The sequence below is a fragment of the Hipposideros armiger genome, unplaced genomic scaffold, assembly GCF_001890085.2.
Source record: "Hipposideros armiger isolate ML-2016 unplaced genomic scaffold, ASM189008v1 scaffold_94, whole genome shotgun sequence".
NCBI classification, from domain to species: Eukaryota; Metazoa; Chordata; class Mammalia; order Chiroptera; family Hipposideridae; genus Hipposideros; species Hipposideros armiger.
In genome coordinates, this window is record NW_017731444.1 from 1,896,700 (window position 1) to 1,919,375 (window position 22,676).

Sequence of the window (22,676 nt, forward strand, 5' to 3'; positions counted from 1 at the left end):
CACCCCTACTCAGGGCCCCCATCTATAAAATGGGGCATTAATACTGGCCCTGTCTCCCTCCCAGGGGTGCTAAGGGGTCATTCTGCTTTCAGCTGGGAGGCAGGCAGGAGGCAGAGGAAAGGCAAGTGTGCAGTCTGGCTGTGTGGGCTAGTCCCAGTCATAGGAAGCAAAAAGCAATGGCATATGCCTTGGCGGTCAGGAGCCCAGGCTCAGGTGTCTGACAGACCTGGGTTCAACAGCATGGCCCACCATCCGATACGTGCCTGTGACCCTGGGCCTGAGCTCCCTCATCTGTAAACTGGGCTTATTCCTGTAGATAGGGATTGACGCTAATGGGTGTGAACCGCCTGGCGCAGGGCCTGGCACATAGTAGCCCTCTTAACTGGTGGGTCTTTCCCCACGCATTTCTGGTCTTAGTGGACATTTGTATTCTTATTGGCTGTCCTGTTTTCAAACCCCCTTCCTATGTGGGGTGAATCCCCCACATAACGATGCTTCCAATAGAGAAGCCCCAATTTACTAGCATGCTTTGCTGTGAGAGTCTGGGCACATGACCCAGGCTCCACCAATCACGTGCCCCCCGTGCTGACCTTTGGGGGAATCCATGACCTAAGAAAGCAGGTGCACACGGACCCGTTCTGGCAGTGCCTACATCCAGTATCTGGAGCCACTGGGGACTGAGGTTCTGTAGGGACTGACCAAGTCGGGGGGGTCAGCGGGACAGGCTGCCATGTCAGTGCCCCATGGTGAGGGGCTGAGGCCATGAGACCTCCAAGCTGTTTCTTCTGATTCCCCAGGACTGTGGGCTCCCCAGTGGCCTTGAATAAGTTCCTTTCCTGCTGGAGTCACCCACAGCCTCTTTCTGTTGAAGGTGACCACAACCCCCAGTGACGCCCAGGCCCAAGTGCTGCTGACAGTCCCTTTTAAGGCTGTTCTCTGAACAGCTGACCTCCCCCTACCCCAGAGGCCTATATGCAGACCTCCCTCCTGTGCCTCTGGCCAGCTCCCACCAGGAGTTACAAATGAGACTGAGGCCCAGATCCAGGGTGGCACAAGCCGCACTATCAGGAGTATACCTTTGCAAGGGAAAAGCAGGCAGGGTCTGGGTTTGAACCCCAGTTCCATGACTTACAAGTGTGATCTTGGGCCCACAGCATACCTCTGAGCCTCAGTTTCCTTATCTGTCACAAAACTCCAACAGGTTTAAAGGCTGTGAGGGATGGAAAGCCCCTTTCCCCATGCCTAGCCCATGGTAGGCACTGGATTTGAGAAGAAACTGGGTCAGAAAGGAGGAGCAAAACAGTAGTTCTTATGTTATTTGCATCAGAATCACCTGGAGAGGTAAGTCGGATGCAGCAAGGCTGGGTGGGCCCCTGGAATCCGTATTATTAACAAGTGTCTCCTGCCTAGAGGTCTCTGCTGCAGGTGGCTGGAGCCACTGCACTTGGAGAAATATAGGACCTGAGGGGAGGAATGGAGGTGAGAGCCCAGATGGCTGGGCCACCACAGCAGTGGGACCTCTCAGGATGCTAGCTTGTGTCTCGCTGGAAGCTTCTACAGTAACCATCTCAGGGAGAGTCCAACCTAAACTCATGGTCCTGAAAGTTTGCAGGTAATTTCTGTATGTTTGATCTCCGATCACATTCAGAACAGTAATGGGTACATTTTTCTCACTTGGATAATGCAATAATCCAATAACGTGGAGGGATATATAATAGTTCAAGTTTAGTTAGCACTTCCCACAAGCCAGGCATTAAGCGAGGACTTTCTCTGTACTAAAAAAAACAAAAAAAAAAACAAAATGAAATCATTCTTCCCATCTCACAGGTGAGGAACCGGAGGCCACTTTCCCAAGGGTCACTTTCCCAAGGTCACACAGCCTGAGTAGGGATTTGAGCCCAGGCAGGCTGGGATTCCACAGCCCATGCAATAAGCTGTGTCCCCTTCAGGATGTCACTTTGGGGTACTGTGAGGGTGTTATAGGTTGGAGTTTCTGGCAGGGGCCGAGGTACCAGGTGGGACTAAGTGGGGTACAAGTGTGAGGGAGTGTGGGACATCAGCCCCCTGGGCCTCCGACTCACTAGGGTCCTTGGCTACCACCTGGGAATCCTGACTCAGCTGTGCCCAGTGGGAGACTCCTCGCAGCTCCATTCAGTTCATAGTCAAGGCCTGGCCTTTCCGCTAGGGCTGTGTGGCCTTGGGCACGGTGCTTCCCTCTGAAGCTGGGACATACTCAGGAGAGCACCCAACATGGAGAAGGAGCTCAACAAATGGAGCTCTTCGTTATCATTTGATAGTGCGAATACAGCCATGGTGACAACCTGGGTTTGTTTTTTGTTGTTTTTTTAAGAAATTTTACTGGGGAACAGTGTGTTTTTCAAGGACCCATCAGCTCCAAGTCAAGTAGTTGTCTTCAATCTAGGTGTGAAGGGCACAGCTCCGTGGCCCATGTGGGGATCTAACTGGCAACCTCGGTGTTATGAGCACTGTGCCCTGCGCTCTAACCACCTGAGCTAACCGGCCACCCCAATAGCCTGGGTTTTGCTCCACCATTCAGATTCCACGTAGACGGTAGGAGCACATAGCTGGTGCTTCTCTCTACCCAGCAACCAGCCATTCATTCCCTCTTCTTCAGGTCAGAGCAGTTTCACTTGCAGATAACTTGTATTTCTGTAACTTATAGCTGGACTGATTCCATGAAGAGGTCGGAAACTAACATTTATTGAGTGCCAGCTGTGTCCTAGGTACGGTAATGACTAAATCATTTAATCCTCAGGACAAGCCTGTAAAGCAGGTGCCAATATTCCCATTCGTTGATGTGGAAACTGTAGCTCACAGAGGTTTAGTAACTGTGCGACGTCACAGACCCGGGACTCAGATCTCATGCTCCAGCCCAGCCCAGCCCAGCCCAGCCCAACCCATTTTTGAAATAAGTGAGCCATTAAGTTTATGTGTGATTGGCTTTTCTAGGAGAGGCATTTATTTATTCAGTAAAGACTTACTGAGCCTCCTGTGTGCCTGGCATGGTGCTAGGCCCTAGGGACAAGAACCCCACAGACAAGCCCATCTTCATGGAGCACTCATCAGGTGGCAATAGCTGCCTGTGACATTATTGTGAGAGGACTGAGTCACCTCTGGGCTTGGCAGAATACAGTGGCTGATTACCCACGTCCGCCAGGGGTACTGTTAGGGAGTTTCTGAGTGTAGGCTGAACATTACACACCCGTGTTTTAGACTTTTGAAGATTGTTATATAAATGTGTAAGAAAGCAGAAATACATCCTGGTCAGAGCACAGGTTCCAATTTTTATTTTGAAAATAGCCACTGCAGATCTAATAACCAGGCCTTGCCTTCAAGGAACTTAGACTGGCAGCCTACAGTACCCATGCATATATGATTACCACTGAAGAATGAACTGTGAAGTCTGATCCAGAGCTCAGAGGCAGGACAAGCCACACGATGGGGACGTCCAGGGAGGCTTCCTGGAAGAGGAGTTCCGAGGACGTGGCTAGGTGGAGTGGGGGCAGGGAGAAGACATTCTGGAAGCAGTAGCGCAGGTAAAGGTATGGAGCTGCGAAGTGGGTGTCAGTGGAGAGGATTCCAGTCTCGCTGGGGTAGAGGTGCTGGGGGGACAAGGGTGAAAAGGCAATAGGGGCGGGGATGGGGGTGGAGACCATGGAGGCCTCAATGTCAGGTCTGGGAGTTTAGTCCTGACCCTAACCCACCCTCCTGACCCTTCAGCAGGTGGCCACTGAAGACTCTGAGCAAGGTTATGCCCAATGAAAGCTACTTCTTGGTGGCTGGAATAGGGAGAAGTCAGAGAGGTGGCTAGAACACCATGGACTGGAAAGACAGCCCCGTGTAGGTGGGGTTAGGGGGCCTGGGTCCTAGTCCCAGATCTATGCTGACGTGCTGTGACCACAAGCACGTCCGCTTCCTTCTTCTCTTAAAGGCCCTTGCAGACCATGACTGACTGAAATGCGCTGAGTGTGTGGGTGTGGGGATGGGGGGTGTCACTGTTCTGTTAGGGTTTGTTTTCTACTTTCCTTTGCCTTCAAGACCTGGTCTAAGGTAGGCCCATCATCCATGGTTTACCTCACGCTTCAGGTAAATCATGGCTCAGACCTGGGGCGTGTCCGCACCTCAGCTTCAAGCAGCATTTGTCTCCCAGGAGACAGAATGTGACCTCGGAGCCACTTTCCAGCTGTGTGACTTGGAAGGACTGTGCCTCTCACACCTGCTTCACAGAGAGGACAGCAGCCATAGAGGTGATGCCTTGAAGGCATCTGAGGCAGTGTCTCCTGCTCCGAGGGCAGAAAGTGCTCACTTAGTGGCAACTGCCTTTCTTGCTATTGTTCCTGTTATCTTTCCCGTGTGGGACTCCAGAAAGCACTCAGAGGCTCGCAGTTACCCGCTCCGTGGGGCTGGACACCAGCTGGGCCCCTGGTCAGGATGTGATGCCCAAGGCTAGTGCAACTCCGCCCAGACATGTCATGGGAACTGTGGCTTGGGCCTGCCTGGCCTGGTAAGCAGCCCTGATACTCACCCCACCCTGTGTGGGTGCCCTGCGTCATTCCTATGGGAATTCCCAGCACGTGGGTCCCCAGTCTCTTCCCAGGCACCAAGTGTGACAGTCACCTCTGTACAACCAAACCTACCAGGACCTAAATTAAATTTCTCCCCCTTTTCTGTTTAATTTTATATGAGTTTTTTTGGGGCTTAGTAATACAAATTTTTCAAAATGTAAAAGGCACCAAAAAGTGTGCTATAAGTAAAAAAAAAAACAAAAAAACCCTTCCACCCCAGCACACAACCCTTAAGTTCCCCTTACTGGAGACAACCAATCTAAATTCTTTTTAAAAATCAATTAAATTGAGTTTGCTCTCCCCTTACAAAAATCATAAGCATGCAAAATAAAACAAAATCCCACCACCTTGGAATACACACACAAGTACAAACCAAAAACCCTACCCACAATCCCCTATCCAGATTTTCAGCATTTTAGTATATGCCCTCCCAGACTGTTTTCAATACATAGCCACTTTTCAAAAAACGAAAGCAAAACACAGTATCACAATATTGATTTTTCAATATCTTGCCAGTGTCCCAGGATCATTTCCTTATGGCTTCTTCCTTAACTGACTTTGGTAGCCGTGTTGATATTCCACAGCTACTTATTTAACCAGACCTATGATGGGCATTTGGGATTCTAGATTTCCCTATTATCAGCAACATGGTGATGATTGCCTACTTGTTTATTTCCTTGTAACAAATTCCTAGAAGACAAAATGCTGGGTCCCAATTTTTAAGACCATGGAAACCAAAAAAACTGCCCTCATGTTCAGGACTGGTGTCCAATCCAAGTAGGATTTCCTCAACACCAAGACATCTTGGTTTAAACTCCTCTCAACAGCTATGTATGCCCCACCCCCACATCTAGACTAAGGCCAAAAGTCCTCCTCTGGCCTGGTGACCTGCTGTTTACCCAGCCACAGAGAACTACCTGGGCCTGTCCCAGCCCTGGGTGAGTCAGCTGACCAGGGAGCGGGCACCACCCTTCCCGCAGCAGGAACACAGCTGGGACAAGGGCCACCACCTTCCAGGGAGGGAAACAGACTCTCTCAGCAGTGACTGGAGAAGGACGCGCAGCAGCTCCTGACCTGCAGGTAAGACCTGGGGCCCCCATATGAGCTGGGGCTGAGGTGAGCGAGACTTGCTCTCACCCTGTCCTGACCCTCCTGGGACTTCCCAGGCGGTTTCCTTTCAAGGGGCTTCAGTCTGGGAGCAAAGTATAAACTGGGCTTTCCTCTTCTGACCCCAGCCCTGGGCCAGGTTTGAGGGATGAGAGGTATTTATCCAGACGATGGCCCCTGGCTCCTTCTGACTGCCTATGAGGGTGCTCAAGGAGATGGGACCCACCTTTCTTTGTTCCTTGAAAGGCCAGGCAAAAAGCCAATTTCTACAAGGAACTGAGAGTGCCAGACTCAGTTACTTCTCTGCTTGAAGCTGTTTCTATCAACCACTTCCCTACCCCGCAAGGGAAGCCTGCTGGGGAACTGGGTTGGTGGCTTAACCTAAGAACTGGTTTCCTTTGGAGACTGGAAATATCCCCACCAAGTCAGGAGAACTGAATGAGATAATGGATATAAGGGGCCAGTACGTGCCCTCCACACAGCAGTCCCAGAAACAGTTCTTAGAACAAGGCTAATGTGTGTCGGCTGCTTTCCATGCAGTAGCCCCAAACTCGTAACAATCCTTACGCTACCATCACTTCTCACCTGACTCCCTGCATCTACCCTGGTTCCTCTAATCTATTCTCCAAACATCAGCCAAAGGAGGCCTGTTAAAATGAAAGTTGGACCACGTCACTGCTGCAGTCTCCAGTTGCTCCCATCTCACCAGAGTCAATGCCAAGTCCTTGCTATGACCCACAGCCCTCCAGGATCTGGCCCCTCTCACTACTTCCCCTCTGAACCACCAACTTCAGTCGCACTGGTCAGATGTTACCTAAATGCAATAGGCACTCCCACCTCAGCTGCTGCAGTGGCTCTGCCCTCAGCCTGAATGCTCTTCCCTGCCCTTTTGGCTTTTACTCATCACCCATCACCCCCAGCACGAGGCTCTCTGGATCTCCCCATGCTCTCTAGCCTTCATCCTGCATTATCTTTCTCCCCATCATTTCCCACCATCTAACACAGCATACGCACTTATTTATCCAGCTAGAAAGTAACACTCCTCAAAGGCAGATTTCTTTTGTTCACTGCCTTATTACTGGTACCTAGAACAGTACTGGGACTTGGGCACTCAGTAAATGTACTGAATGAACAACAGCTAGTGATTACTGCATGGCCTTTGTGCTAGGTACTGTGCTAAGTGCTTTCCATACATAGCTTATCTCTTTTAAAGAATCTTTTAATCTCTACGATAACTCTATGATGCAAGTATTGTTACCCATATTACAAATGAAGAAATGATATTCAAAAGGGACTTGTCCGTGCTTGCTCTCACAAGTCAGAGGCAGCAATCAGAACCTGTCCTGCCTGCCTCCAGGATCCTTGCTCCCACTGTTTCTCCTGGGCCTGGGTTTGGGGGTGTCTGCATTCCCTGAAGAAGTCCACAGCTTTTCTCCAGCAGGCAGCACTCCCTGGGAGGATGTGGCGGGTATGTGCTGGTGGCCTAGCAACAGCCTCTTACTTTCCGACTCACCATATCCCTGGGCTAATTTGGCCTTCCAGGAGCTATTCCTTTGACAGTCTAACCTACGCATCCCTCCCGCACAGGCTTCTGAAGGATGGATGAGTTGTCCACAGAACAAGTGGGAGTCCCCTAGTCAGTTCTTTGGAACAAAATGTTCCAGAGCAGTGTTCTCACTCCAAGTCCAAAGACGGGGGCTGACAACCCCTTTTCAGCCCTGCTGATCTCTGAGGACCTGACTGCTGGGTTGGGTGTTGTTATTGCTTATAATATCAAAAAGTACAGAAGTTGAGGGATGGAAATTCTGGTAAGTGCAGTGGGAGAGGAAAATTCCTCTGGGAGAGATGGGCTCTTTTCCTGTTAGAGAGACAAATGGCAGGAATCCATCAGCACCAAACTGAGCAAACTCTTCCATTGTCAGAGTGTAAGTGCCAGCCTTTCAATCTGCCTCATTGACGCACTGGTTTTCTTCTCCCTTTCTAGGCCCAGAGTTTTTCTTCAAAGGACTTCTTTGGGCTTTCTCTTCCCTGTGTCTACTTTTCCACGCCTTTAAGAAACAGTAACTGGGGATCCAGACATGAGAGACATTCCTGACCAGAGAGGGAGACAGGCAAACAAATACAGCACAGTGGAAATCCAACCCAGGGAATGCCAAAGGTCTTGATCACAATAAGTGCTTATTCAGCATTAGTGGGATGAATGATGAATAGGTGAATATGAGATTTTGTGGTCTAGAGAAGGGAGGTGGCGGGTGTGGGGACTTTGGGGGAAAACTTAGAATTGTAGTTCACCATAAGGAGGGAGAAGGTGTGAATGGCATTCAAGATACAGGGAATAGCACCTGCGAAAGCAGGGAGGCATGAACAAGCTCGGTGAGTTTTAGGATCAGAGAGCCGTCTGGAATGAATGAAATGGGAGGGTGAGTGTGGAAGAGTGAGATGAGACTGGCGCGGTACCAGGAGTCAGGTCATGGAGAGCTGAATGCAAAGTTGAAGTTTGAGATTTACTCTGAAGGCAACCGCTGAGTATGACTTCAAGAGCAGGAGTGAGGTTAACTCCCCGATTTCTGGTTCTGACCATGATGTGGACTTGGTGGGGCTGCTGTACTGGGGCAGCAAAGCTCGGGAAAAACGGGTTCAGGAGGTGGTAGAGATCCGAAGGCAGCTGGACTCGTAGGCCTGGGCCTCCCTATCCCTGGAATGGCATATTCCACTCCTACCCTCCTGAACCTTCATACTTCACAGTCTCGACTCAGGGTCTCCTTTCTTCCTCCAGGAAGCCTTCCTGGTTGCCGTAGCCTTTTGTACTGCACCCCATAGGCCCAAATGCCTGAACCCCATTCGAAAGAACTGTGGGATCAGTTTTGCTGTGGAAAGTGATCTGCCCAGTCAAGCACAAGTCCCCTATCCCGGGCAGCAGAGGCTCAAATCATTCAGTTACCCAGTGGGATCTCAGGGTAAATCTGAGTGGAGTGGAGCAGGGCACTTGCAGCTCAGCAGCCGGGTCAGAAGTCAGGGCCAGGCAAGAAATCGGTTAGAGAGTGGGAGGGACGGCGACATCACAAAGGGCAGGAAATAGGGGGCTGAAAGCGCTTCCGAAATCGTAGGGAGCAAGGGAAGGCTTCCTTCCTCTTCAGTTCGAGCAACAGGCAGCGGGGAGCGCAGGCGTGTTGACTGCTTTCCTCCCCTCCCACAGGGCCTTAGTACAGAATCTTTGCAGCGGGTGGCTCAACAGCGCCCTCCGTCGTCGGAGGCTGTAAATGGCCCTCAGAAGTCAGGAGCGCGAGGAGGCCAAGGGACACTCGCCCCTTTAAAGCTCGATTTGACCCGCGCAGCGCACAGCCCAGTAAAGAGGGGATGCGGAGCCTGACCTACCCCTTACTCTGAGGCTCTACCTGATCTCTCGTGGATGCCGGCGCCACTCATGGGCGCCGGATGAAGGCGAGAGGCCAAGTGGCCTTCAGTAGCCCACTACGCCAATAACCCATGTGGCGTGAGAGCCACCACTTTTCACCCAGCAACTCCGGGGCATCCTGGGACCCGCCCGTAGCCGCGCGCAGGCCAGGTGAGGCGCATGCGCTCTAGACTCCAGCAGCGCGCCCTAGCGGCCTGGCGCGCGTCTCTGCGCAGTCGCGGTGGCCCAGAGGAACCCGGAGAGGTTGCGTCTAGCTGGGTTCGGAGTGGGAGTCCTTTGGAAATGATGGAACGGTGTGACAGATTAGGAAACTTGAGGCCTTGAGTGAGGAACAGGCGCTAGGGGCCGTTGGCGCTTTCTCCGGTGCCCCAGTGCGTGGCGTTTGTGCTTGGCTGTTCCCATTTCACAAAGAAATTGAGGCTGAGGGCGAGGGCGGGTTCCTTCACACCGCCCTGGGTAAACACAGCCCGAGTGATCCCCTCTCTTTATCACAAAGGCGAGAGGAGGGCAATGAAAGTAATTTATAATAAGAGAATATACATTTCACTATGTAAAAGCTCAGACTGGGTCATACCCGATCATGCCTAATTTATTTTTTATTTTTTTTAAAGATTTTTATTGGGGAATTGGGGGATGGGAACAGCGCTGGGGAATTGAGGGAAGGGGAACAGACAAGTTGCTGTCGTTTTGTTCTTCAGTCTAGTTGTGGAGGACGTTGCTTCACTGGCCCAAGTTGGCACCATCATTGTGCTCCTCCCGGACGAGGCAGATCAGTCGCCGGCTTCTGGACGGCCGCTCGCTGCGGCTGCTGGCCGCTCACGCTGGCTGCTGGCCATGGCTGCTGGCCACACACGGTAGCCCATGACAACCCACTGCCACAGGGGCTGCAGCCTACGCCGTGGCTGGCGACTCACAGCAGCCCAGCTCCAGGTTGAACTGTTGTTCAGCATCTTAGCTGTGGAGGGCAGTGTCACTGGCCCTCATATGTGGGATCCGAACCGGGGCCTCTGGCGTCCCAAGCCAGTTCTTAACCATCGCGCCACTCGGCCGGCCCCGATCATGCCTAATTTAAAACGAGTACATTTGGATTTAATAGAAGACAACATTCAACTGAAATTTGCCAACAGTTTGTATTTGACACCTTAAGTCAAAGGCTAAATGTATTTGTAAACAGATGTAGAATCACTGTGACAGCCACAAATGCAAACACACATGGGTGTGTTCTGGTGACTCACCTGTGCTGAGAAAGATGGACAGTGATTTTCCAAAATGGTAAAGCAATGTGTAACTTCCCTCAATTTACCTGGTGTATGCATTTCTGGATAATATGTTGTGTATTAAGGCTGGGGGGAAGCTCGTCTTTGTATATAAGACAAGTTATAAACCAGTGTTTCGCCTACATGAAGGCTTGGTAGGATATTGGAAAGCTGTGAGGACAGAGGACAGTTTGTTGTCGTGAACTATTCTGTGCATTAGGAGAGGTCCTGATGTCGGCGCCCTTCTTCCTAAAGGCTAGTAGTGTTCCCCCAGTCCTGTGACATCCAAAAATGCCCATACAAATTTCCACTGTGTTCCTTGGAAAACCACTGATTTATTCAGTCGATTTTTGCCAGCATTCATGTGCTGGGCACTGTTTTAATGGGGCGGCATAATGCGGTGAACAGGAAACAATCCCTGCCCTTCTGAGGTTGGGTCCAGTATAAGCAAATACCCAGATGTTAATCGTATGATAAACAGCTTGACAATAGAGGCAGTACAAGTCAGGGTTAGGAACACAAGAAGACCCAGACAGCTAGCAGAGGGCCCCATGGCCTGAAAAAGCCAACCAGAAGGTAGCATTTGAGCTGAGCCTTGAAAGAGCACCACACAGAGAATGGTGGTGTGCCAAGCAGAGGGACCAGTATGACCAAAACAGGTCCAGGGTCTCTGGCACACAGTAGGCACTCAAATGTGAATAAATAGATAATTGAAAGAGACACAGAGCATATTTGCTGATGGGGAGCGATTCCTCACTGTATCACGAACTGCCTAAAGGTAGGGGGAATACCTGCTTCCTAATTCTGCTCAGACCCCCAAATTGAGCCGGGATCCAGTGAAGGTGGCCGTGGTGAAAGGGTCCCAGATACAGAGAAATGGTTGTGTGGTCCTGGCCTGAGGGCGATTTCTAGGAAGTGGATCTCTGATTCTGCTCTCACATAGGGCAGCTGCTAAAAATAAAACCGCTCTGCTGCTTCAGTGTTAGGAAAAGCAGGGCAGGGGTGGCCTCTTATTTTCACATCTGCCGTTCATGTGTGATCCTGGTGGCAGGGCATATTTTTGGCAGATGATACCTTCTGAGGACTGTCCCAAGATAAAAATCTCCCAGTGTGTGTGCACAGTGGGGAAGGCCACAGGGAAAGCGCCCCCCCCCCCAAGCTGGTGTGCAGGAAGTCAGAGCCAGTCTCCCCCTCTCCCCCTAGGCAATCCCTGTCCTCTTGAGAGGATCATTTCTGCCCCAAAGGCCAGGCTAGGGCAAGCATCTGGAACTGCCTGCCTCTGGGAGCCAAGCAGTAGTGTGAATCAGCTGGCTGGGTGCTTCAGGAAACAGGAAAGCATGGGCAGCCCCATCTAGGAGGTAGGCTGCAGCTCAGCCCTGGCGGAGTGTTCCCGTGCTCTTGCATTGCCAAATATTTTTATTTTTTCAATACAAGTTTAGAAGTGAAGAATTTTATATTTCCATAGTTTAAAATGTTGGCACTAATTCAAATAAAACCCAGAAAACAAAAAAACAAGACTGTAAGAGGTGAACAGAACACATTTGAGACCTCTGGGCCATTTCCATCCTAGGAGGGTAGATGTCCTTAAGATAGCAGAGTTTTACTTTAAAGGAGAAAAGTGATATTACTGAGTTAGTGTCCATACTAGGGGCTAGGGGTTCCGCAGCAAAGGAGAAGACCCAGTTCCTGCCTTTTGGGAACACCCAATCTCACAAGGTAGATTGACAAGTAAAGAGACAACTACAGGAATAAGGAATAATCAAGAGTAAGGACATAGGGTGCGAGTCGGGGGAGAGAGCACAAATCAAGGCAGGCTTCCTGAAAGAAGAGTCCTCTGGTCTGCAACTTTAAACTGATTAGGAGTAAAAAAAAAAGGGAAGGGATTAAGAAGCACAAATTGGTAGTTACAGAATAGTCAGGGGGATGTAAAGTACAGCATACGGAATATAGTCAATAACATTGTAGTAACTGTGGATGGTGTTAAATCCAGATGGGTACTGGATTTAACAGCGTGATCACTTCGTAAGTTATACTTGTATAAATGTCTAATCACTATGTTGTACACCTGAAACTAATATAATACTGTATGTCAACAGTAATTGAAAAATAAAAATAATATATTTTTTAAAAAAGAAAATGATTAGGAGTTAGCCAGGCGGGAAATGGAAGGGGGGGAGGGGTACTCCAGAGAGAGGGAATAACACATGCAAAGGCCCGGAGACATGGAAAATCTTGATTAATTCAAGGATCTGAAAGTAGCTCCTTCCTCACATTTCATCTAGGAAGGAAATAAAGCCTGATTGGCGAGGTAATTCCTTTGAATTGCTTTGGGTACCTTGCTCCAAGGGCCTACTGATTCTCTTCTCTCCTGGGATAGTTAGAAGGTGTTTAGTAAATGTTCACGGCTCCCCCAAACCTCCATTCCCTCCTCCTTTAGGAGCAATGCTCTGTTGAGTGTTTCAATTCTGCTACAGTTTGTGTGCCTGTTTTTAAGAATTTCCATTGGTCTTACTTCACTGTGGCCAAGATCGAGGCTGAAAATGGGAGGTAAAGAGTAAGAACTCAAATACCCAGAGGTGAAGAGGGGAGTTGGGGGCAGGGAAGGAATTCTAAAGGGCTTGCTGCCTTTCTGTTGTCATATTAAGTCCCCGCCCACTTGACTGACACTGGACTGAATTCTGTGTAGTCGTGGGACGATGCTATGCATCGGGGGATAACATAGGTCAGTATGCAGCAGGTACTCACTACACATCTGCTGGATTGAATTTGGGTCTCACGTGATCAGACCTTGTAAGCCTGTCTGACCTTTGAAATGGCAGGGAAGGACATGGCCCCTAGTCCTGCTTTTCCTGGCCAGCATGTGCTGGGTGGTCCCCTAGGCCCGGATTCTAAAGCCCAGAATCAGTTGAATATGGTGGGATGGAATTCTGCAGGGGTGGAGACCATCGGCTTGGGAACAAAACAGACTTGGGTGCACATCCCAGCTCCCCCATTTCCAAAACGGGTATAATTATGCCTTCCTGATATCTTTCTCATCCTGAGAGTGCTAAGCGGCACATGTGGGCAGAAGGTGGACATCCTTGCCTCCTCTCACCCCTCCTTACCCTCTGTGCCCTGCAGGGTATTCTAAGGCGCAGCCATGTCGGCCCTGTACCCATCTCTGGAGGACCTGAAGGTGGACCAAGCCATTCAGGTAAGCCACCAGGCCCATGTTAGCCTGCACTCCTGATGGGGCACCCCCGGGTAATTAAGGTAGGCTTGTCTCAGAAGTTGATGGGTGTTGAGAGCCCTAGGCCCCAGGTCACCACTGCAGGGCCTGCTGGGTGGAGCAGGTGCCCAGAGGCCAAGGCAATGGAATGGAAATGACTCAACAGCTGCAGACAGGCCTCTCTCATGCGCGCTCTGTTCCAGCGCTTCCTTCACCCAAGTTCAAGTCGACCCCACACTCCTGGGCATGGTGTTTGGCCTGCTCAGCCCCCAGAAGCCTCTTCCTTCCCTCCCACCTTCCATCTCACCTGTGGTCCCAGTGAGTTTTGAGAATTTGGGACTTTTTGACTGAGAACTTAATTGGGAATTGGGCCTCAATGTCCTGGCTGCCTCAGGGAGCAAACGGGTCATGACATTTGGTGGGTCGTGGGTGCCTGGAAGACCCTCCCCCAGAAACATGGACATCTGCAGAGGCCACATGTACACACAACCTAGAAGGTTCATGGACAGCCCCCCTCAGGCATGCCAGCATACGTAATGCCCTGAACCCCAGGCTCCAAGGGCTCTGGGGTGTTCCAGCCATAGCTCACCAGCACCCCCCACCCCTCCCCAGGTGCAAGCCCGAGTCGCACCCATGATGCCCGCCCTGCCAGCCCAGGAGACAGCCGTCCCCCAGCCTTCAGGTGAGTGAGTGGGGTGGGGGTGCTCCTGGTGGACAGTGACCTCGTCTGGCCATTTCCAAGCATGGGTCTCTTGCCTGCCACTGTGCTGTGCACTCCATGCATGGTTCACAGTCACCAGTACCCTTTGAGGGGGATGTGGAGAAAACGGTGGCTTAACAAGGGCACTAACTTCCTGATTTGCAGTCACCTTCTATGGTGCAGCATGAGGGGACCAGGATGCTTGTGGTAGCCCCTAGAGTTGCTCGTGGCAGTCTTGGTCCAGGTCCTGTGGCAGCATGCTTGAACTCTTGCCCTCCTCACCGGGCACACTTCCGCCAGGAGCTGCCCTTGGGTCAGATGCCTGCCTCCCTCAGCCTGTGGATTTCTTACGAGCAGGGCCTCCTGGCTCCGGCTCCAGCCCTGGACTTTGTGTTGGATGTCTGGTCAGCGCCAAATAAAGTCAGCTGAGTTGAACACAAAGCAGCACATGAGGGACTCGGTGTCCCAGGCTGCTCCTGGAGGAAGTCAGACCCCTGTCCCTCAGACCTTCTGAGGAGAGGACCACCTTCCTCTCCCTCAGCCCCCGTGTTCCTGGGATACGCTGCATTCTTGGCAATAGACAGCATGTCCAGGCCCTGTTTCTTAATCAAAAGGCGCGACGCCATGGAAGCCAGGCAGGCGTGGCTAAGCTCGTGCCCTTGAGTAATACCTTTCTTCTTCCTTCTTCCCTTCCCACCAGTTTTGTACCCAAACCTGGCAGAACTGGAAAATTACATGGGCCTTTCCCTCTCCAGCCAAGAAGTCCAACAGAACCTGCCTCAGATTCTAGAAGGTGCCAGTGTAGGTATTCCTGTCTTACCTGATGTGGGCACAGCTGCCCCAGCTGCCCCTCCTCCTTGGTCTTGCCGTGTAAACACACTTGGATCGCCTCCCCCAGCATTCCTGCTCCTTTGCTTCTTGATGATGCTTTTTATTTTGAGCCTTCATCAGAAGTGCTGTGGGGTTTTCTGGTGTTCCACTGGCCTTGGGGTTGGGGGCCACTGCCTGCCCTTTGGCCTCTAGCTTTAGGCTGCTGGCCTGAGCCTGCTGGATGAAAACAGAGGACATTAAACCCAGCCTGAGCCTGGGTGCGTCTCAGAAGGACTTGGGTGCAGCCGCATGGACAGGCAGAGCCAAGAGGGGCGGAGCTTGTCACCCAGCTCTGGTCCCCACGTGAAACAATATTGCTTGATTCCCATTCTCCATGGCTCAGGGAGCAAAAGAAATCCTGACACAGAAACATTCGCTCCTGAAAATGTGTTCACTTATATACTCAGTCCCCACTCACATCCCTCCAGTGAGCTCCAGCATCCCTGCGGCCATTTATCAGCGTCCTTGTCTGTCAGCCTCTTGCTGAGCTGGTGAAATCAATGGCAAAGTGCGACTGCAAATCTTGCCAAGGCTGGAGGACTTCATGAAGTTAGTGGAAGTGACGAGAACTGCCACTGCCACATACATACATAGTCATTGACCAATGAGGATCTCACAGGAGAAAGTGGATTAGGATGAGGTCGTGTGGGACCGTGAGAAAAACTGGTGACCCCCTGGAGTGTGTCTTTAAAATGACCCCCTCCATAGTTATGCTGTGAAGTACAAACATGAAGCAAAGGTCATGTATATTTATATAGTTTAATTTTAATCCATTGATTTGTTCCAATCATTAGGACATAAATACATTTAACCCAAGTTTTGATAAAAATATGACAGCTGAATGCACTTTTATAGTATTTACAAGTTTTCATTGTTTTTATGTATTTTTACATAATCAGAGTCACAGAAAGTAGCAAAGGTGGTACAGAGAAGGGTAAAGAAGATTGTATGCTTCACCCAGTGGCTACATTTTACATAACAATAGCACACTATCAAAAGCAGGCATTTTTACTCGTACAATGTGCATCTGTAGTTCTGTGTCATTTTATCACCTGCATAGATGATATGTAACTATCAGCGCAATCAAAATGCAGTAGTATTTCATCACCACAAAGGTCTGCCACGTGCTGCCCCTTGATAACCATGTCCACTGCCCCCTGCCCCACCCCAACCCCTGGCAACCACTTGTCAGCTTTCCGTCCCTATAACTTTGTCATGTAAATGGAATCCTATAGTGTTTGACCTTTTCAGATGGGCTTTTTTTCTTTCAGCGTAATGCCCTGGAGATCCCTCCAAATTTTCGTGTGTGTCAGTCAGTAGTTCATCTCTTTTTATCGCTGAGGAGTGTTCCATGGTATGGATGTAACACGGTTTACGTAACCTGTTGAGGGACATTTTAGTTGTTTCATTTTTGGCTGTTACAAATTAAGCTATCATGGATATTTGTGTACAGGTTTTTGTACGGACACAAGTTTTCATTTCTCTAGGGTAAATGCCCAGGAGTGCAATTGCTAGGTTGTATGATAAATGAATGTTTAAGGGCGTGCAGCGATGGCTCATCATGGTTTTAATTTGCATTTCCCTAATGGCTATGGATGCTGAACATCCTTTCATGTGCTTATTTACCATCTGTGTATTCTTTTCAGTAAAATGTTTCTTCATAGCTTTTGCTCATTTTCTAAATGGATTATTGTTTGTTCAGTCAAGTTTTGAGAATTCTTTATTCTAGAGTCCTTCGTTAGATATGTGGTTTGTAAATATTTTTCCCCCCAGTGTATAGCTTCTCTTTTTATCCTATAAAGGGGTCTCCTGCAGAGCAAAAGTTTTTAATTTTGATGGGGTCAAATTTATTGATTTTTTGTGTGTGTGTGGGGGGGTCATGCTTTGGTGTCTTACGAAATTTTCACCAAGCCCTAGGTCCTGAAGATTTTCTCCATTATTTTCTAAAACATTATAGTTTTATGTTTTACATTCAAATTTATGATTGAGTTTGAGTTAATTTTTTCATAAGGTGTGAGGTTCAGGTCAAGGTTCATATTTTCCCCTGTGGATGTTCAATTGCTCTCACAGCATTTGTTGAAAATACTATTTTTTCTATACTGAACTTCTCTTGCACCTCTGTGAAAACGCAGTTGACCCCATTTGTATGAGGCTGTTTCCAGATTCTCTATTCTGTTCCATTGGCCCATGCGTCCGTCCTTCTAATACCACACTGGCTTGATTACTGTAACTGTACAATAAGTCTTGAAATTTGTTTGAATGTTTCCTCACTTTATTCCTTTTGTCAGGATAGTTTTAGTTATTCTAGTTCCTTTGTCTCTTGACATAAAGTTCAGATTAACCTTGACGATATTTATAAAACATCTTGTAGAGATTTTGATAGAAATTGCATTAAATCTGTATATCAGTTTGGGGAACATTTGACAGCTTGACTATGTCCCTCCAATCTATGAATACAGAATATCTCTCCACTTATTTAGATCTTCTTTGATATGTTTTATCAGTGTTTTGTAATATTCAGCATACAATTTCTACACGCTTTGTTTACTTTACACCTAGTGTTTTTTTTTTGAGTGGCTGGAAGTGGTATTATATTTTTAATTTCCGTTTCCACATGTTCATATTTAGTATGTAGATGCAGACTTCATTTTTGTTTTTGTTGATCCTATATCCTGTGGCCTTGGTGAACTTACTTATTAGTTCTAGGCGTTTACTTGTAGATTCCTTGAAAATTTCTAGTAGACCCTCATGTCATCGGCAAACAAGGACCATTTTATTTCTTCTTTTCAGATCTGTATGTCTTTTATTTCCTCTTCTTGCCTTATTGCTCTGGCTAGTTTTTGCAATACTATATTCAATAGTAGTGGTGAGCTTGGACATCTTGCCTTGCTCTGGATCTTAGGGAGGAAAGCATTCATTTATTTTTATACTTCTAGCTTAATTGTCTTTCAAGACAAAAATCAAATCGAGCCCCTCTTTCCCCTTTGCTCATTATTTCTGTAAAATCTTTCTTCTATTTTTAAGTGAATTTTAAAGGGGTCTGTCCCTAATACCAATTTGCCTTGAAAACTGAGGGCTTCTTTTCTGTATACCCCTCTCCTTTCTCCGTTTTCCTGGTTTTCAGGGGCGTGGACTCTGGCGCCCCCTAGTGGTTTTATGAAGCCATGTCCCCTCTCAGCACCTGCAGAGAAGTGTGTAGTCTGGGGATGGGGTGGTCCCCAGGGACCAATCTATTCTTTCCCCATCCCTACGAGGCCCTAGGGGCCAGCTGACCCCCTACTCCCCTGGTGTCTGCAGACAGCGATCTCGGGCCCTTCGCCAGGCCAGGTGGTGGCGCCGGTGTCGGGGAACAGCCTGGGCGCACGGCGTGCCGAGATCAGGCCTGGGGTGCGGGAGATCCACCTGTGCAAGGACGAGCGTGGGAAGACCGGGCTGCGGCTGCGGGCCATCGACAAGGTGGGGCTGAGGGCCGGGCGGGGGAGGAGGGGCCCCGGGGGGCGCCGCGCGTGCTGGGCAGCTCGGGTCCGCAGCCCCAAGCCGCTGGAGTGGGCGGCTCCTCGCGCCTTCAGGGCTTTGGCTGCACCGCCCACCAGCCCGAGTGGGGAAAACGCTGCAATGGAGGGCAGAGAGACTGGGAGCGAGGCCCACCTAACCCCCAAGTCCAGGCCCTTCCTCTCAACCCCCTCTTCTAAGGCCCCAGGGACCCGCCACCTGCCCCTCCGTGGGCTCCTGTCGCTGAGAGCCTCCCTTCCCCCCGACCTCCGACTCACAGGGGTCTGGCTGCCAGGCCACTGTGTGTAGACCGTGGAAGCCAGGGCCTTGATGCCATCGTGTGATCCTTCAGTCCAGGGGTTTGGGGTGCAGCCTCCAGCCAGGGTTGACTCTGCTTCCTAGCTGTGTGGCCTGGAATGTTTCCTTCCCAGGAAAATGGGGTAACCCGTGTACCTGCTGGCAGAGCTGTAGTCCTAGTACCCTGGGGTGGGGGTGGGGGCTGTGAGTGAGGGGAACTGACTGAGACCCTGCCTTTCCCAGGGGCTCTTTGTGCAGTTGGTCCAGGCCAACACCCCTGCGTCCCTCGTGGGGCTGCGATTTGGGGACCAAATCCTGCAGATCGATGGGCGTGACTGTGCCGGGTGGAGCACAGACAAAGCCCACCGGGCGGTGAAGAAGGCATCGGCTGAGAAGATCATCATGGTGGTTCGGGACAGGTGAGCAGCCAGCCCCGGGAGCGTCTCTGTCCACCCCCAGCCACGTCCCAGGCCGAGCTAACTATCCCTTCCTACCAGACCACTCCAGCGGACTGTCACCATGCATAAGGACAGCACGGGCCACGTTGGCTTTGTCATCAAGAAGGGAAAGGTGGTTTCTGTGGTCAAAGGGAGCTCTGCGGCTCGCAATGGGCTCCTCACCAACCACTATGTGTGTGAAGTGAATGGGCAGAACGTCATCGGGCTGAAGGTAGGCTGGTGGCCCGGCTATGCCCCGGAACCCCTGGGCCCCGGGGACTGCTGGGTGGTGGGAGGCTCCGTGTTTGTGGGCAGGCTGCCGCCCCATCTGAGCCTCAGGTTCCTCACTGTAAGCTCGCTGTGAGGATTCAATAAGACAAGGTCCATAGAGCTCCGAGCACAGTGTCAGGCACATGGGAAGTGCTCAATAATACTATCTATTGATGCGAACACATGGAGGCCAGAGGTGTGACAGAAAGAGGACATGGGATGACATGTGTAAGGACACAGGTGCCCAGGTGGCTATTGGCTGCGTGGACACCTCTCTACTCTGTGTGGCACTTCTTCTTTGCATCCTGGATCACATTTGCTAATAGGCGTATTTTAGAAAAGTGCTATTTAGAAATCTATTTCTGCCCTGTGTTCATTTTTTGAGGGTGTGTGTGTGTGTGTGTGTGTGTGTGTCTGTGTGTAGTGAGTTTAATCTTGGAAAAACAAGAAGGAGAAAGGATTCTAGAGTCAGTCCTGTGAACATGGACCGAGGGGTGGGTGCCTTCATGGAGTGGACCACGGAGGATGAGTCGTCACGTGGCTTTTGGTCTCTGAACAAGTGAATGTTTTTATCCTGACCTGATGTCACCTGGACTGAGAGTATTTCTCAATCCCAGTTGTGATTTAGAGAGAGGGTCCTTCTCCTCCTGCAGCCAGGGCTTCGAGTCTCACGTGGCAGGTCCCCCTGCATTCCCCCACCCCCCACACTGCGGAAGTGGCCTGGGCAGTGGCAGTCACTCCATAGCTGGCACAGTCTTTTGAGCCATTCTTCACCCCTCACAAGGGCCATCACCAAGCCATTCTTGTCACATATCTGCTTCCCTGTGCTTGACAGTCTCCCCCACCTTCCCTGGAGGCTTGTTCTGGTGGCTCATGAGCATTGTGATCAGGAAGTTCTTTCTAATGTCTATCTAAGATCCCTCCCACTGCATCTCTCCTTTCCTTCGGGGATCAGGCATGACAATCCAAAGGGAACCCACTACACCTGAAAACTTGAGTACACTAATACCCATTCTGAGTAGCCGATTCTTTCAGAGATTAGTGAATTTACTACTTTCAAAGCATTACAGTTCTTTGACCTTAACTATTCTGGAGAGCAGTCACTCGACATGTGCTCCTCCCTGAGGGCTCAAGGCTTCATCATGGACTTACCAGTGATCCTGCCAAAGCATAGTATTGTGAGGCGCTTAAGCACCGAGCTTGTCCGTTTTCTGAATGGCCCCAGATAGCTGTGCTTCTTGAGATCATTTATCTTTTCAAAGTTTACCTATTTTCACCCTGTGGCCATCGCTAGTCCTATCTGGCACTTCTTCTCCCATTTATCCTGGAGCAACTACGAAAACACAAACCAAGTTAGAGACACCAGCAAAGTCAAGGCCCCGAGTCTCTGAGGAAGGGCCAAGGCTTTAGCTTTTGGGCTGCTGGGCACACTTCGCACAGAGGCTTTTCGTCTCTTGTGCTCCCCAGGATCTCAGTGCTTCCTGCAGGCCTTTCTCTTTTTACTGGTCAAGAAGGTGTAAGAGGAAGGGGTCCCGTGTGGGCTTGGCTCAGGCTGGCTGGCCAGCAGGAGCCCAGCGAGTGGTGGGTGCGCCCCATGTCCCCCACCATGGTTATTCTCGTCCTGCTTTGGGGCCAGAGCCCGAGTGTGACGGGGGCCAGGGAGACGTGGGCTTGGGGAGACTTCGGGGCTCTGTGAGGGAAGGAAGGGGAGCAACGTTTGGGAGGGCCTGTTAGGTGTCGGGTCCGCGACTGGCCCTGGAGGGGAGGGTGGGAGCGCATGCTCCTGTCACCACGGAGATGCTCGGGCGGAGGCCCGTCCCTGTTCTTGCTCAAGCAATGCCTCACCTGGGTGTCACCTGGGTGTCTGCCTGGGACCCTGCCCCTGCGATCAGGTGGCAGCAGTGTCCTTTAGCAGGGATCATGCTGACCTCTCCACAGAGGGGCCTGCAGAGTTGCCCCTAGCCCCCAAGGTGACTGCTTACTCACCTCCTCTCCAGGACAAAGAGGTCACAGAGATTCTGGCCACGTCCGGGAACGTTGTCACCCTGACTGTCATCCCCACTGTGATCTACGAGCACATGGTCAAAAAGTAAGGCTGCTCCCTTCCTTCTTTCCCCCTCGCCTCCCACCTCCCTGCCACCCCAGCTTCCTCAAGGCTCATGCAGGACACAGCCTCCCCTCCCCTCCCCTCCCCTCCCCTGCTCTCCGCCCTGCCCCTCCCCTCCCTTCAGGCTGGCTGGTGGCTTCTGGTGATGTGAAAGTCTTAGAAATAAAAGTGAAGGCCTATGTGGGATGCATGGGCTGCGGGGCGGGCGGCAGGCACTGCTGGTCTCAGCCACCGTCATGTTGCTGTTTCTAGGTTGTCCCCGACCCTGCTCCACCACACCATGGACCACTCCATCCCAGATGTCTGAGGCCACGGGAGGGCAACTCAGTCCTCCAACCCTTCTGCAGGAAAGGGAGCATCCTCAAGGATGGCATGTTGTGGAGGCCTGCTGACTCAGGGTGGGGATGTCTCAACGGGGGCGTGTTCCAGGTGGGGTGACATCAGAGCACGTTGTCTGCCATCTATAACTGAGGCCTCCTTGGTGCCTCAGACTCTTTGCTGGACTAAAGCAGGGCCAGGGCCTAATTCTGTGTGCTGGTTTAAATGCTGGGCACATAAGCAGGCTGGCTAAACACGTCTTGAAGTTGCAGCTGGGTCCCTTTCAAGATTTTGTCTTTGCCAGAAAAACAGTTCCGTGTTTTGAGAGAACAGAAATACATTCTTTGTGAGAATTTTTTTCTTTTTCCTTCACTTGATCTTTGTCACAAACTGTACATATTTGTAACCCCGCACTCTCTTTTGAATAAAGATTTGATTTTAAATAAAATTCCTTCCTCAAAAGTAATTGACAATTTCAGAATTTCAGTCCCATGACTTGCCAGGGCTGGTTTTCTTTTAAGCCATCGCGAGACCAAGGCCTTTTCTACACACTGCCTCTGAGAGCAGTGATTTGGCTCTGCCACTGTCACAGGCTGCCTGCCAGTCTGTGATG

The 22,676-nt window shown here is 50.5% G+C and overlaps 1 protein-coding gene across 2 annotated transcripts; it reads left to right on the top strand.

Annotated features, from left to right (window-relative positions):
- Positions 1-5,198: 5,198 nt before the first annotated feature.
- On the top strand, positions 5,199-22,416 carry SDCBP2 (syndecan binding protein 2). Of its 2 annotated transcripts, none has more exons than XM_019645863.1 (9): positions 5,199-5,666; positions 13,485-13,557; positions 14,185-14,254; positions 14,973-15,073; positions 18,440-18,598; positions 19,175-19,350; positions 19,429-19,600; positions 21,636-21,727; positions 21,998-22,416. In XM_019645863.1, the coding sequence occupies exons 2-9, from the start codon at positions 13,504-13,506 to the stop codon at positions 22,050-22,052; spliced, it is 879 nt and encodes a 292-aa protein (XP_019501408.1). In that variant the 5' UTR covers positions 5,199-5,666; positions 13,485-13,503; the 3' UTR covers positions 22,053-22,416. The 2 variants fall into 2 exon arrangements, with proteins under 2 accessions (XP_019501408.1, XP_019501409.1); XM_019645864.1 differs by lacking the exon at positions 5,199-5,666 and adding an exon at positions 6,306-9,258.
- The last annotated feature ends 260 nt before the right edge of the window (positions 22,417-22,676 follow it).